The following is a 13,519-nucleotide window of genomic DNA, read 5'->3' as shown; positions in this document are numbered from 1 at the left end:
TGCTTTATTCTTTGCTTTATTTCATGCCTATTCGATTTTATTTATTTCATGTTCTCTTTTTTGTTTTGTTTTTGTTTTTAGTTGTGTCTGGTAAGTTGAAATTTTATTGGCCATCTTCTAGTCATCGTATCACTGTGACGGGAACTTCTCCTCCCCTTCCCATCCATCATCCCCTTCCATGTCCTTCAACCAGTCAGCTCCCATCTTTTACTTGTTCTTGACAAGACACATCGCACAGAATAAATTCTGCATGAAGTATGGGTAACTTAATGGCAAAGAGAAAGGTAACGGGTTGCTAACTTTCTGTCTGTTTTTACATGATGTAACGAGTCAAATCCAAATGTCTTCTTTCTTCATTGACTGCGTTAGTTGAACTTCAAAGTGTTCTATAAAAAACTATTTTTATTTTAAAGGTCTCAAGGATAGAAGTTGTTCTTTCCTTAAGTGGATTATTATTTCATCATCTTTTACGGTATATTCATCACATACCACGCGTATGTGAGCAAAGGGGTGAAAGCAAACTGAAGTTAAAAAAAAAAAAAAGAGTGAAAATGCTTCCTGTACAGTGAATATTGAATGGAATTTAATCACAGAGTTTCACTTAACCCTGTATTAATTCTTCTGACATTGAAGCTAATAGAGTTTTTATTATTTACCTTAATGGGAATAGATTTAGAATAATACACATATGCATAACAGCATGTATATTTAGAAAAATATTCATACAAAATACAGATTTGGAATAATATCTAGAGGAACATATACCTAATTTTGTATTAGAAATTCTACCTGAAAGACTGAATTTTCCCTCACTTTTTGTGTTCAGTAATCCCTGAGCAGTCATCTTCCAACTACTAGAATCACAATAGCATCCAACTGCTAGAATCAATGGCATTCAGGGCTTTCTTTGGTGGTCAGAACCCATTTAACCTCTGTATAGCTGTACCCATTCTAAAGTTCAACAAAACCTGAAACCTTATAAATCCAACACACTAGCGCAGGATTTGGAAACTCTCCATTCCATTTGCTGTGGCATTGTGTCACAGACTAGTACAGAACCAGCCATGCCCTAAATTTAACTATATGCTAAATTTATTCTTGTTCTGAGAATCCAAAAGCATCACAAAGGTGCTTCACCCTCATCTCCATTTCCCCCATCATACCTTACAACCCTGTGGCAAACCCCCCGATGGCTTCACCTTCCCTTCAGAATTCAACACGCTGTCACGGCAAAGCCTTCCCACATCTCCAATGGTCCAGAGCTAAACGTTTTGAAGACTGCTAATTGCTGCAGGTCAATCTCACCTTCACTTCGAGTAGTTTTTGATCTAAGGAAATTCTAGGCAAGGTAACATCTGCATCCAAATGTAAATAATAATGTGTTGTGCTTTAAAAATTCCTCCCAAATGAAGCAGGAGGGTCATAGGAGGAGTGTGTTCTCATATGAACTCAACAGGGAGCAGAGACGTGAGGTGTGGGGAACAGATGACTGAAAGTGTTGCCCCACATGGACACTGAAAGCAATTTTTTTAGAAAAGGACTTTGTTATTTAATTTATTCTAGATAAATCCCCAATTACTTGATTTGTATAAAAAGCACTGAGCGATATCTTTAAATTATGATTCACGCTCTCTTCAAAGGAAAATCTTGTAAATACAGAAATGTTTGAAAAGAAAAAAAAAAACAAACACCAAAAACATTTGAGTTATTAAAGTTGGATTCAAAACATCCCCTTTATTCTCAACCCAAAGGAGAGGGAGAGAATAATTAGTTTTGGACAGATGATCAGAAGGAATTGGAAATGAATAAGTAAATGGACTTTAATTTAATGCACACTTTTCAAGAAGTGAGAGTTAACAGGCTATAAAACAGGCTAGATTTTATTTTTCCGTGCTAGCCGCATCAAGATATCTGATGCTGTCATCTATGCTGATTTTTTTTTTAATGTGACTGACATGGTTTTTAAAAATTCTATTTACTACTGGATGAAGGGGTTGGTGAAGTCTGTGTAAATCAAACAGTTTGGACAATGCTGGCAGTATTTATAATGTTAGGCTGAGCAGATGTTTCAAATTTGCCTTCATTTGCATAGATATTTTATTTGAACATGTCCTTGCCTATGTAAATGAGGAAGACATTTAGCTCTGCTGTTCCTTTAAATTCATTCCTCTTCAGGAATTGGACTGAAGATTTTTAATGGTTATAATTTGTTCAATAGTATTTCTGGGCCTTTGGAATTTATTTATTTTTTTAAGACCCTGACTACATCAAAAGTCTCTTGTATAAACAATTAAGGGCTTTTTCGCTCCTTAGCTTTCCTGAATCAAATAATGATGACTTCTGTGCACGTAAGCCTGAATTCATCGTTACAGAACAGTGTTTTTTGCTGCCCTTGACTAAGTGTGGCCTGTGGGCCAGTTGCCCCTCCAAGATTTCTCCATTCTGACCCCGTTCTGGGGAGCTGAACGCTGTAATCCTTGTTTTTATGAATATTTTATGATTCTAGGAGTCGTAGCTGTACTCCTCCTTTAAAACACAAGTTGTAACAAATCTGGTCATATCGGTGACTGTTGCTCTGCAAGTTGTCTCATTGAATCACTTTCTTGTGTAAATGATCACTAATGGAAGTGATGCACTGTCTGAGTTTTAATTGGGAGGTCCAGCAGCAGAAAAGATGATCTGAGTGATGATGCTGAAGCTGTTAGAGACTGATGTGTCTGTGCTGCCTCTCCTTATTAAAGAACCTTCATTCCTCTGTTTTACACCATTTAAAGGCAGTAGGTAAATGGTGGCTTTTAATTAGGCTAACTTTGGTCTTCTGATAGCAGCGTGATTGATTTTTTTTTGTCGGTGTTTTCCTCTTTCAGAGCCTCCACAGTTTGTTGTAAAGCCTCGAGATCAGGTGGCTGCGCTGGGGAGGACGGTGACTTTCCAGTGTGAAGCAACTGGAAACCCTCAGCCAGCCATCTTCTGGAGGAGAGAGGGAAGTCAGGTAACACAGACTCTCTCTGTCCCTTCTTCCTGGCAGGTTCTGGAAGAGATGGTGTCACACGGAGGGAAAATAATTTAATTATTGTTTTTGAGGTATAAAAATAAGATCTAGAGCTTGGAGACACTGGATATTTCTTCTCTAAGTCACACGCATGCTAGGTGATGTCAGCCTTCCTAGAAAGAATACCTGTGTTTTGCTTAATCTCCCATTTTCTCCATGAATGTAAAAATAAATCTATGAAACAACTGGAAACGTGCCATGTTTCATTACTATGAAAACCTTTTTCACCTGACAGGGAGAAACTTTAAAGAGATGAAAAGATGAGTAGTGCTGGAGTGTGTTGGAGCTCCCCAGCACCCTCAGATTTTCAGGAGGTTTAGCTTTGGGTTCCTGGTGCAGCTGTTAGTTTGCCACTCAACCGTTTGCTGTGCTGATCTGTGTCCGTGCGTGGGTAGGACACTAGTTTGGGACTGAGGAGATCTACTTTCCCACTCAGTAGGTTGACAGGTCACACCTGAATAGGTCACTTTTTCTCCCAGCTTCCTTATTTGAATGGGAGGGAAAAATTATTTTCAGCTTCTTTGTAAAGGATTTTGAAAGCCAGTGGGTGAAACACTATATAGCACAGCGAGAGAACCACAGTTCTCTTTGAGAGTCGTTTTTTGAAGGAAGGATGTGACACAAAGTATTCTTTATTGGAGGGAAAGAAGGAATATGGGACTCTAGTTTTCCTGTGAATGAAGGAAGGAATGAATGGTGCAAAAGCATATGACAGGGTTCTTTGTGTTACAAAACAATAGGGCAGAGAAATTGAGAACGTGTAGAGATTGCCTCCTTTACTCCATTCTGTCTGAATACCTAAGTGCAGCTATACAAGTGACCACATTTAGATTATAATCTCCAGTGGTATAAGTACTATACTGGTATATTATACTGGTATTTTGTGTTTGTATTTTTGTATGAGCTGGATTTATTTTTTTTGCCAAGTATTGTCTAGTACACAATTTTTCTGTCTCATCTTTGACTCTGTGAAGTAGTGACCACTTGTGATGAACAAAGGAACTGGAGAAGGAGGAATAGGGTTTGCTAAGACTAAAGTAGAAGATGCGGTGTGTTTTTTGGAAATGCAAAATGTAGTCAGGCAAGAGAGAGAGATAAAAAATAGCCTCTGTGACCTTAAAGTATTCTCATTCAGATTCTTCAGGCAGAGGTAGAAATTTAGAACCAGTATTTAATGTGACAGACTTGTACTATTATGGTTGAAGTTCTGATTTTTGACCAATGCTGGAAAATACTATGTGCTTCATACCAAAACTGTTATGTAGAATCTGGCATAGGATTTAATTCTATATTGTAAGTCTCATTATAGAAGACAAACACTACGATTAGAGAGACCGAAACAGCATCTCTTCTTTAAAAAACTGCTCCATTCTTAGGAAGTTGAAAACTAAATTACAAATAAGTAAAGCAATATCTGCATTTAAACTGAGTAACTAGAATGCTCTGGAGTAAGTTCTAGAAAAGGATGTTGGAGCAAATTGGTGAGGTTTGGCACAGTTGCTTGCACCATTATGGTATCTGTGCGTATCAGATCTCTGCTAGTGCCTGCTCAGGTGTGTGTAAAGCCCAGCACTGACCATGTGAGAGGGTGTGAGGGCACTCCCCAAAAGACTTACACAGCCCTCTGTGCATATCTGCACCTGGTTTGTCACAAACTATCCTATAAATGCTGTTCACATTGTGCTATAGGCATGCTTAAGATAAGAAGAGCAGGATGGTTTATGTATAATGTGAAAAGATTAATGTTTAGATATATTAAAAGTAAAATTATTGCTGTGTGAATGCATTTAACCCTTTTTTTCCCCACTTTATTTCCCAAACATCTTGTAGAACCTGCTCTTCTCATACCAGCCCCCCCAGTCATCCAGCCGATTCTCAGTTTCCCAGACAGGTGACCTCACTATCACCAACGTCCAGAGATCTGATGTCGGGTACTACATCTGCCAGACTTTAAATGTGGCGGGAAGTATCATAACAAAAGCCTACTTGGAAGTTACTGATGGTAATGATGCCTTTATTTTATCATCCCCAAGTTTTTATGTGTATTTGAAGACAGCAGTGTGACGATGTGACGCTCCTTTGGTATCTGCTTTGCGTAAATGCGGGTTGCACGTGTCTTTGAACACAAGAGTCCCATTTTGGCAATGTCTGTCAGGGGTTTAAAGTTTCTGATATTGTGTAACAGAATATTTCCATTTGGTATTTGGTAAGTATACTTCAGTTTATGGATTTTTGTCAGATCTGTTTATTTATCTGACTCTCTTTCCCCACCAGATTTAGTTTACTTTCAGATTGCTTGCTGCCTCGCTGTTTATCCCTATTACTGTGTGTCCATTTGCTTAGCATCTCCATTTACCTGCTTTTTCACTGTTGGGTTTTTTTTTAATATATTGCTATATAGGAAGGGGAAAAAAAAAACCTCAATCTATGTGGAAGTCAGTAGAATAACATACAAATGAGTATTATCATATATTCCTTTTAAGGAGCAGTTGGGACAGAATTTAGGGTGGAAAAGCTACAGAAAGCATGACTACAAGCAGTAATGTATGGTGGTGTGAGGCCAGCTTGCCAGTTATCAGAAATACTTCACATTTTTAATATCAAAGATAGCCAGGAAAAGTAATAATCTTAGTATTTACAGAAAAAGAGGGTAAGTGCAGTCTGTGGAGTGACTTTGAGGGGTGGGAAGCTGTTGTTGGAGGAGAGTTTTCATAAACAAAGGCTTTTCCCTGTAGAAAACAGAAATAATGCAGTGCTAGAAACATGCCATGAACTGGGAGAATAAAATTGTTTATTTACACCTACTGGATTGAGATTGTTTGGAGGAATAGGAGTGGGTCCTTTCTTGTTTCTCACAAGTGATAAGCCACATTTAATAATCCACTTTTATTTGTTTACCATTGGGGAGAATGCTATGGCAAGGTGAGGGAAAAAAAAAATGTAAAAGAAAATGAAGGTAAGAACTTTAACCTTAAGAGTTTTTCTCTTAATGACCTACGCCATCAAAAAAACTATTTGCATTTAAGTGTATTTCCTTTACTGTGAATATAAGCTCTGGATTGATCTGATGGATAGTTGTTTTGTGTAATGTCTTGGGACAGGAATTTTTTTTGTCCTTTTGTAAAAGTGAGGGCAGGGTGATACTCTGGTATTCCTAAAGGTAATAGAAGTTGCCATCAACTTCAGTGGAACTTAAAATCACCGTGGATTTCAGTGGCATTAGAGTTCTGTAGAGCACATATTGGTCAGCCCCTCACCACTGACAACTGCAAAGCTCTTTACAAACTGTGCAAGGTTAAATCCAAACTATGAATGAGCTTATTTTGACTGTCTCTGCAGAGAAAAATACTAATGGCCTCACAGTGCATTACAACAGGCTGGAACAAGAAGTAAAGGATAAATTATCTAGTTGAGAAGAGTGTCATTTGAACATGCAAATGAAATTACAGGGGTTGGAATTTAGTCAAAAAAAGCAGTACTAACACCTGGTCTGCTGTTGTGAGAAGTCATTTAGGAATATCTGAAGTCCACAAATGATCAGAATCTCAGGTTTATATTTCAGCTCCCAAACCAATTTATAAATTAAGTGAGCTCCCATGACACTGCTGAACAGATTTATGTCATATAAAGTTGTGGCTGTTTTCAGATCATCAGTCCACGTCATGTTGGATTGTACAGGTAGAGGAGGTTATGAAACACAGCAAGAGAGCTTTTACCGCTTTCTTTGATTATTCATTGGATAAGGGAAAAAAAAATCTCATGGAGACATTCATTCTCTTTTCTGTGAATACTGAGACTGCTTTATGTCTTTCTGTGCACAGTTATTAAATAACCCATCAATAACGTTTCATTTTCATTGTGTGAAAGACGCATTAAAATTGATGCAAAAACACTGTGGGATTCTCTTTGTGACTTTGAAGTCCCATTGACAGATTTAAGTCTTAGAACTAAAAGTCAGAAACTATTGAAAGAATATTTCTTAGTTGAAAATTTTTAATATGATCCTACTGTGATGGTTCAGGATGGAGTTAATTTTCTTCTTAATAGCTACCCAAACACGGTGTCCTTGTACCCTATCAATGTTTTTCTCGTAACAAATCCCACACTGAAACCAAAAAACAGCGCTTTCTAGCTACTAAGAAGAAAATTAACCCTATCCTAGCAAAACCAGGACACCTATTCATTAGCTTTGTCTTTACTTACCCTACTGCTGGGCATCTCCCAATTCCAGAACAGCACCAAGATGAGCTGGTGGTACTTTTTTCTCTGCCCTTGGATGCTGAAAGGATGAATTCTGTTACACCAGCCTGCTGCTGCATAAAAGATGAACAAGGTGAAACCTGTGCCTTGACAAAGACTTTGGGAAGTCCTTTCCCATTCCATTATCACTTTATTAGGATGCTGGGATTAGAGAATGCCTAGCAGACACCACTGCGTAACGTGTCATGCTTCTTGACTTTCTGAAGATACTGTCTAGTGTAGACATTTAAAATTCTGTAGTTGTGCATCATTATAATGCACTCTGCCCTGTGCCCTGAATAACACGTGCCTCTGACTTTAATTACTTATTTAATTCTCTGCAGTTTGTTTCAAAGTCTCCAGCAACTCATGTTGCTTAGATGGTTAGAAAATTGCTTCCAGTTGCAGACATCTCTTTTCCTGTGGTTTCTTCTGACAGTGGTTGCAGACCGGCCTCCTCCCGTCATCCGGCAGGGTCCTGTGAATCAGACAGTAGCTGTGGATGGTACGTTAGTACTGAACTGCGTGGCCACAGGCACTTTAATGCCCACCATCCTCTGGAAAAAGGATGGGATCCTCATTTCTACTCAGGACTCGCGCATCAAGCAGTTGGAGACGGGAGCCTTACAGATCCGATACGCCAAGGTAGCTTGGACTGGCAAATGGGTTTTCTTGTTGCTTGGTTCGCTTTGTTTTCTCACCTTCAGGCACTTTTGATGTAGTAAATCCTACATTTCGAATTAATTAAATGTTAAATAATTGTATTAAAATATGTGATGCTTCATGCTTTCAGATAGTTCATTCTTTATGCTTGACACCTTGGTTTATTCTGCCTAGGGCACATGATTGCAGATTTCATAAGGAAAAATGCTTTTAAGAGGTATTAATTAAAGGAGTTACTTCATACTTAAAACATGAAGGGGAAAGCAAAACTTGTATTTCAATAAGGTGAACCCTTAAATTATTTGGACTTTAGCAGTAATACATTAAAATGATCTAATTATTTCCAATGTTTATAAAGAAACCTTTTGTTTAACATACTGCAGTAATAGAGCCCTGTACACAGGTTTTTCAAAACGGTTTATAAAGTTTAAACAGATTCACTGGACAGTGTAAACATAGCTTAAAATGGTTAAACATAGCTTAAAATGGTTAACCACCTGCCAAATACCTGGCTTCCTTGGGGAATTATGGCAAGTACCTGCTCACTATTGCTCGTCAAATGTTTAATGTTAAATGTTTTAAAAGGTTGTCAAGTTTTAGTGTGCTGGCGATTCTCTGCTGTCTTTTCTGTGGTTTGAAATGCAGTAATTTTTTTAAAATAAGGCTGAATACATCAGTTTACTATGTTCCCTAGAGCTGCCCTGTTGCCAATGACACGTTACCCTGGCTTAGAGTTTGAACCTCTGATCTGCGAGCGCTCCCGTTCAGCTCATCGCTGAGGCCAGGACTTGAGGAGGATAGTGTTTTCCTTGGGGGGAAAAAGAGAGGATCTTTTGAAATGTGATTAAGTTACATGTGGACAAACACTCCAGCGTTCAAAACGGGATGTGAATAGCACATGGAGGTTCTTTTTTGGGTCTGCTGTAGGGGGGAATTGACACTAAGAGAGGGAACCTGCTATGTAGAAGGCCTGTGCTGTATTTCAGCTCTGTTTTAAGGATGATGTGCTCTGCAGAGCTGAAGTCCAGACAGATCCCTGGGCATTATTTAGGCAGAAGGTTGACAGTTGCATGGAGTCTTGTCATCTTGAGTTCCTTCTCAATTTATTTGTGAGGACCTCTGCAGAATAAGGAATAAATGCTACGAGGACTGTCCTTCGGTTTGTTCTTACAGAATAAGTAACATTAAATTAGAATCAGCAGCTTTCCCAGTTCTTGAACGAATGCTGGGATATAAGCCTCCATTTTCATTTTGCAGCACGTGAAATCCTGCCTTCTGAGGGAAGAAGTTTCTGGTTGGAAGTTTTTACAACCTAATACATTTATCCATATTCATGGGGGAACACAGAGAGCTGTAATTACTTTTCTAGCCCACTGAGTGCCTGATTGTTTCAAATATTTATTCTTCTCTTTCCCCACTCAGCTGGGCGACACTGGTCGGTACACCTGCGTCGCTTCAACCCCAAGCGGCGAAGCGACGTGGAGCGCGTACATAGAGGTCCAAGGTAAATCAATTAGAGTTTCTCTGCGTGGAGGAAATACATAAAGGCAAATCAGAAATTGAAATGCAGGAGTTATCTGACTCTGCCATAAATTTCCAGTGCAGATGTGAAGAGTGTTTAGGTTCCAGCTGCTTCCTGTCCATACTCAGCATCTCTCTCTCCTTTGTTAGAGTTTGGAGTCCCAGTGCAACCGCCCAGACCCACTGACCCAAACTTGATTCCTAGTGCTCCATCAAAACCCGAGGTTACAGATGTCAGCAGAAACACGGTGACATTGTTGTGGCAGCCTAATCTGAATTCAGGTGCAACACCAACCTCCTACATAATCGAGGCCTTCAGGTATACACATCTCAAGTGATCTGGCTGTACTTGCATGCTTGCAGATCGTATGTTGTTCGAGAAGCACGTGCTAACCTGCTGTTGCCTGTGTTTTATCCTTAGCCATGCATCCGGTAGCAGCTGGCAGACTGTAGCTGAAAACGTGAAAACAGAGAGTTTTGCAGTTAAAGGGCTAAAACCTAATGCAATTTATCTGTTCCTTGTGAGGGCAGCTAATGCATATGGACTCAGTGACCCGAGCCAGATATCTGATCCAGTGAAAACGCAAGGTAAGCTTTTGAAACTGAACATTTTAGGTGTCCACAGTGGCTGGCACAAGTTGACTGAGCGAAACCAGATGCAGGAATTCTGCTTGCTTTCGCCTGTCTGTCTATACTGACCATAATATATGCTAGATAATAAAATATACACTGTTTAAACTTGCATTTGCCTATAACATAGACTCTAAAAGCTGTTTAAAAAGCACACTGCATTGCCTAAGGGAACCCTAGTATTTCTTATCCAATGATAGTTACATCTTGCAGAATAGATCTTGTTAGCAACAGAATTAATCTCAGATTTTTTGTTATCATGCAAATTCTCAAATTCCTTGGAAATATTATTATTATTATTATTAATATGTCAAATGAGGCTTAAGTCTAAGACATAGAGAGAAACAGCATATAATCTAATTCGGTTTCTGTTGCATTGGGAAAGAGAGAAATTTAAAATGTGAAGGAATTTGGCCTCATAAAGAAGGGGTTTTAGCAACATATTAAGAGTATTGCAGTAGTACTACTATTGAAAGTCAGACGCTTGCAGATAGCCAAGTGGAAGCAAAGGCCAGGTAGTAGTGGATGAAGGAGTCATTCACTGACTCCAGCCCTGACTGAAGTCCAGCTAGGGACTGAATCCAGCAATGTAAAATCTACAATAACTTTGTGTTCACCCTAGAAAGTAAATTACATTTAAATGGTGCACAGGGAGTACCCACTGCAGCTTTGCAGTCTGCCTTTTTCCAGTGGAAGAACTTTGATTCTTAAGAAGGGAATAACTGGACTTACTCTTTTTCAAAGTCAAAGTGATTAGAGATCATATTTCTTTTTTTTTTTTTTTCTCCCCCACTTTTCCTGCTCACTGGAGAAATTGACCCGTTGGCTTATTAAGAGTACATGTGTTGTATGTTTGTGTCTCTGTTTGTATAAGTAAGTGCGTGTTTGTTTTTGAAAGGAAGTTCCTTAAAGGAAACAAAGCATTTTTGTTTCCTGACTTGTCATTTGTTTCTGGAGTTGGTCTGAAACCAAGTCTTTCTCACCTCCCATGGGAAGAGAAGAGTTTCGCCTTGCTGTCCTTTGCTGTTATGTGTTTCTCCTGATGGGTGACAATGTCAGTGGATATATAGACAGCAGAGCCACGGCCACGTGGAAAGCAGGGGTCCATAATACTTGTCTATTTTAGACACCCCATTAGTGATTCCCCTGTATATGTCATGTCTGACAGTCATCCTGTTTCAGGTAAATATGCCTTTGAAAGGCTCTGCGTGCAGAAAATCTCTTTCCATTGTACCATTGCATATTTTGAGAGGAATCTGTGCCTTGGTGCCTATGAACAATTCTTTTAGCTGGAAGGTGTCAGAAGAGGTGGCCAGCACTCGGCTGTGCTCTGCCTCCTGTTTACAGAAGTCTCTTGCCATCAAGCTGCAGGCACATGACTCATTTTTCTTTTCTTCAGTCCTTACATGTGTTTTGTAATTAAAACCAGTAAGTTTTCCCAGAAATTTATCTAAAGATACAGCTTCTGCTTTTGCCATTCTTTATATATGTCCTGCTCTCTTGGAATTTGCAATGGATAGTAGAATGTTTTCTCCTCCTGGCAGGAAAGAATAAAGAGCTGCTGGTGTAGTCATTTACCAAAGACATCTCCGAGTGTGAGGGTGTTTTTATGCAGCATTTCACTCCTGTTCCTCTCTGTTGAAGAAAGTGAAGTGCGTTGGTTTGGTACTACCTAAGCACTGGTGATTTGCTTGGGAAAATACTACATGTAGTTTTTTTCTTACATAATTGGCAAGTACTTAGGGAAAACTTCATCAGTCTTAGCATCATATACTTGATGATACATTCACTTGTATTTACATACACTTATTGTAATATATAATATTATATATTTAAGTCATATATACTTGTGAGAAAGGAATCTTAAATTATTACAGATGTTCCACCAACGAGTCAAGGTGTGGATCACAAGCAGGTCCAGAGAGAGCTAGGAGATGTGGTACTACATCTGCACAACCCGACAATCCTTTCTTCCTCCTCAATAGAAGTTCACTGGACTGTAAGTATCACGCTGCATCGTGGAGGTGGTTATACAGACTGATGGGCTGTACCCTTTGCCCACAGTGGAGTCCCACTTTAAGAAGCTGTGTAGTTTGCATGCTTGCCAATGGAAGGAATGCTGCTTGGGCTGTGCTTTCCCAGTTCGTTACATTTTGTCCCATTTTCACCATTTAACGTCTCTGTAGAGAGTGCTGCTTACAATATGGTGAGAGTTTCAGAGTCCTCCTCTGGAAGCCTTCAGAGGACTGAAAAAGGACTGATCAAAGCCCTCTTCAGTGGTATCTTCTGAAGTTTTTGCACTGGTTTCACTAGGAAGCGTATCAGTCTCGTAGCGAGGTGGGTGTTTGTCTCTTCTCCGAGGTAACAAGTGACAGGACAAGGCGAAATGGCCTCAATTTGTGCCAGGGGAGGTTCAGGTTGGATGTCAGGAAAATTTCTTCCCTGAAAGGGTTCTCAGGCACTGGAACAGACTGCTCAGGGAGGTGGTTGAGTCCCCATCCCTGGAGGGATTTAAAAGACGGGAAGATGAGGTGCTCAGAGAGATGGTTTAGTAGTGGACAGGTACAGTTGGACTCCATGATCTCAAAGGCCTTTTCCAACCAAACCATTCTATGATTCTAATGAGTCAACATGGGCACTTCCCTGTCTGCCAGTCACCAGTGGAGAGAAATACTGCCTAATTCTGTTTGAAAGTGTTACTTCCATCCTACATACCTACTGAGGAACACACCCAAACCCACAGAGCCTCATCTGAACCTGACCTTCCCCATGGTGCCATGAGTACCACAGCACAGGGTGAAGAGACAAAGAGGGCAAAGGGTTTTCAGATGTTGTGTTGCCATTGCTGTGGTGGGAGGCAGCAGGAAGTTGGCCACGTGGAGGAGATAGCAGAGGAAATGAAAGAGTGAGGAAACTATACTGTAGGAGTTCTGAAGCAAGGGGAGTGGGAACATAGGTGGAAAAGATTCAAGTAGGCTTTCAAAGCTGAAGCCTGAGTGAGAGAGAGGATTAGAGGTGGCTTTCTGTAGGAGACATTTGGCAATCAACAGGTAGAAATGAAGAGAAAGAACAAATAACATGGGAAACTGTAAGTACCAAGCAATGAGAAAAGGTAATTCAAAGGAGAGCAGTTTTAAAACAGAATGCAGAATGAAGAAAAAATGGGGGATAATTATACCAGGTGCAGGAATAAATCCAAAGGGAGTGAGTTCTGAGGTCTTTTTAGGACTTCCATCTGAACATGTCAATCTATTGGCAGGGAGCGTGTAGGAGAGCACAGGGGGTAGCCCCTGCCATGCCATGGCAGAACATTTTGAACAGGAACAAAAGGCATTTTGACTTTGTAGAAGAGCCCCAGCCCAATGGAGTCCTGGTCCATGACCAGGGCTCCTCAGTGCTGCAAGAGCACAAATA

At 39.9% G+C, this 13,519-nt stretch overlaps 1 protein-coding gene across 1 annotated transcript in view; it reads left to right on the top strand.

Moving 5' to 3' along the window:
• ROBO1 (roundabout guidance receptor 1) overlaps positions 1-13,519 on the top strand; it is a gene marked incomplete at its 3' end in the record, with an annotated part of 86,807 nt that overhangs the window by 21,266 nt on the left and 52,022 nt on the right. Inside the window, exons 5-12 of the mRNA XM_010176809.2 lie at positions 82-90; positions 2,868-2,992; positions 4,883-5,054; positions 7,731-7,936; positions 9,377-9,458; positions 9,626-9,794; positions 9,897-10,063; positions 11,983-12,104. Coding sequence (XP_010175111.2) covers positions 82-90; positions 2,868-2,992; positions 4,883-5,054; positions 7,731-7,936; positions 9,377-9,458; positions 9,626-9,794; positions 9,897-10,063; positions 11,983-12,104 — 1,052 coding nt within the window. The remainder of the gene's footprint in view (positions 1-81; positions 91-2,867; positions 2,993-4,882; positions 5,055-7,730; positions 7,937-9,376; positions 9,459-9,625; positions 9,795-9,896; positions 10,064-11,982; positions 12,105-13,519) is intronic.

The sequence above is a fragment of the Antrostomus carolinensis genome, unplaced genomic scaffold, assembly GCF_000700745.2.
Source record: "Antrostomus carolinensis isolate BGI_N321 unplaced genomic scaffold, ASM70074v2 scaffold10271, whole genome shotgun sequence".
Taxonomy (NCBI): domain Eukaryota; kingdom Metazoa; phylum Chordata; class Aves; order Caprimulgiformes; family Caprimulgidae; genus Antrostomus; species Antrostomus carolinensis.
This window is presented reverse-complemented; position numbering and strand designations above follow the sequence as displayed.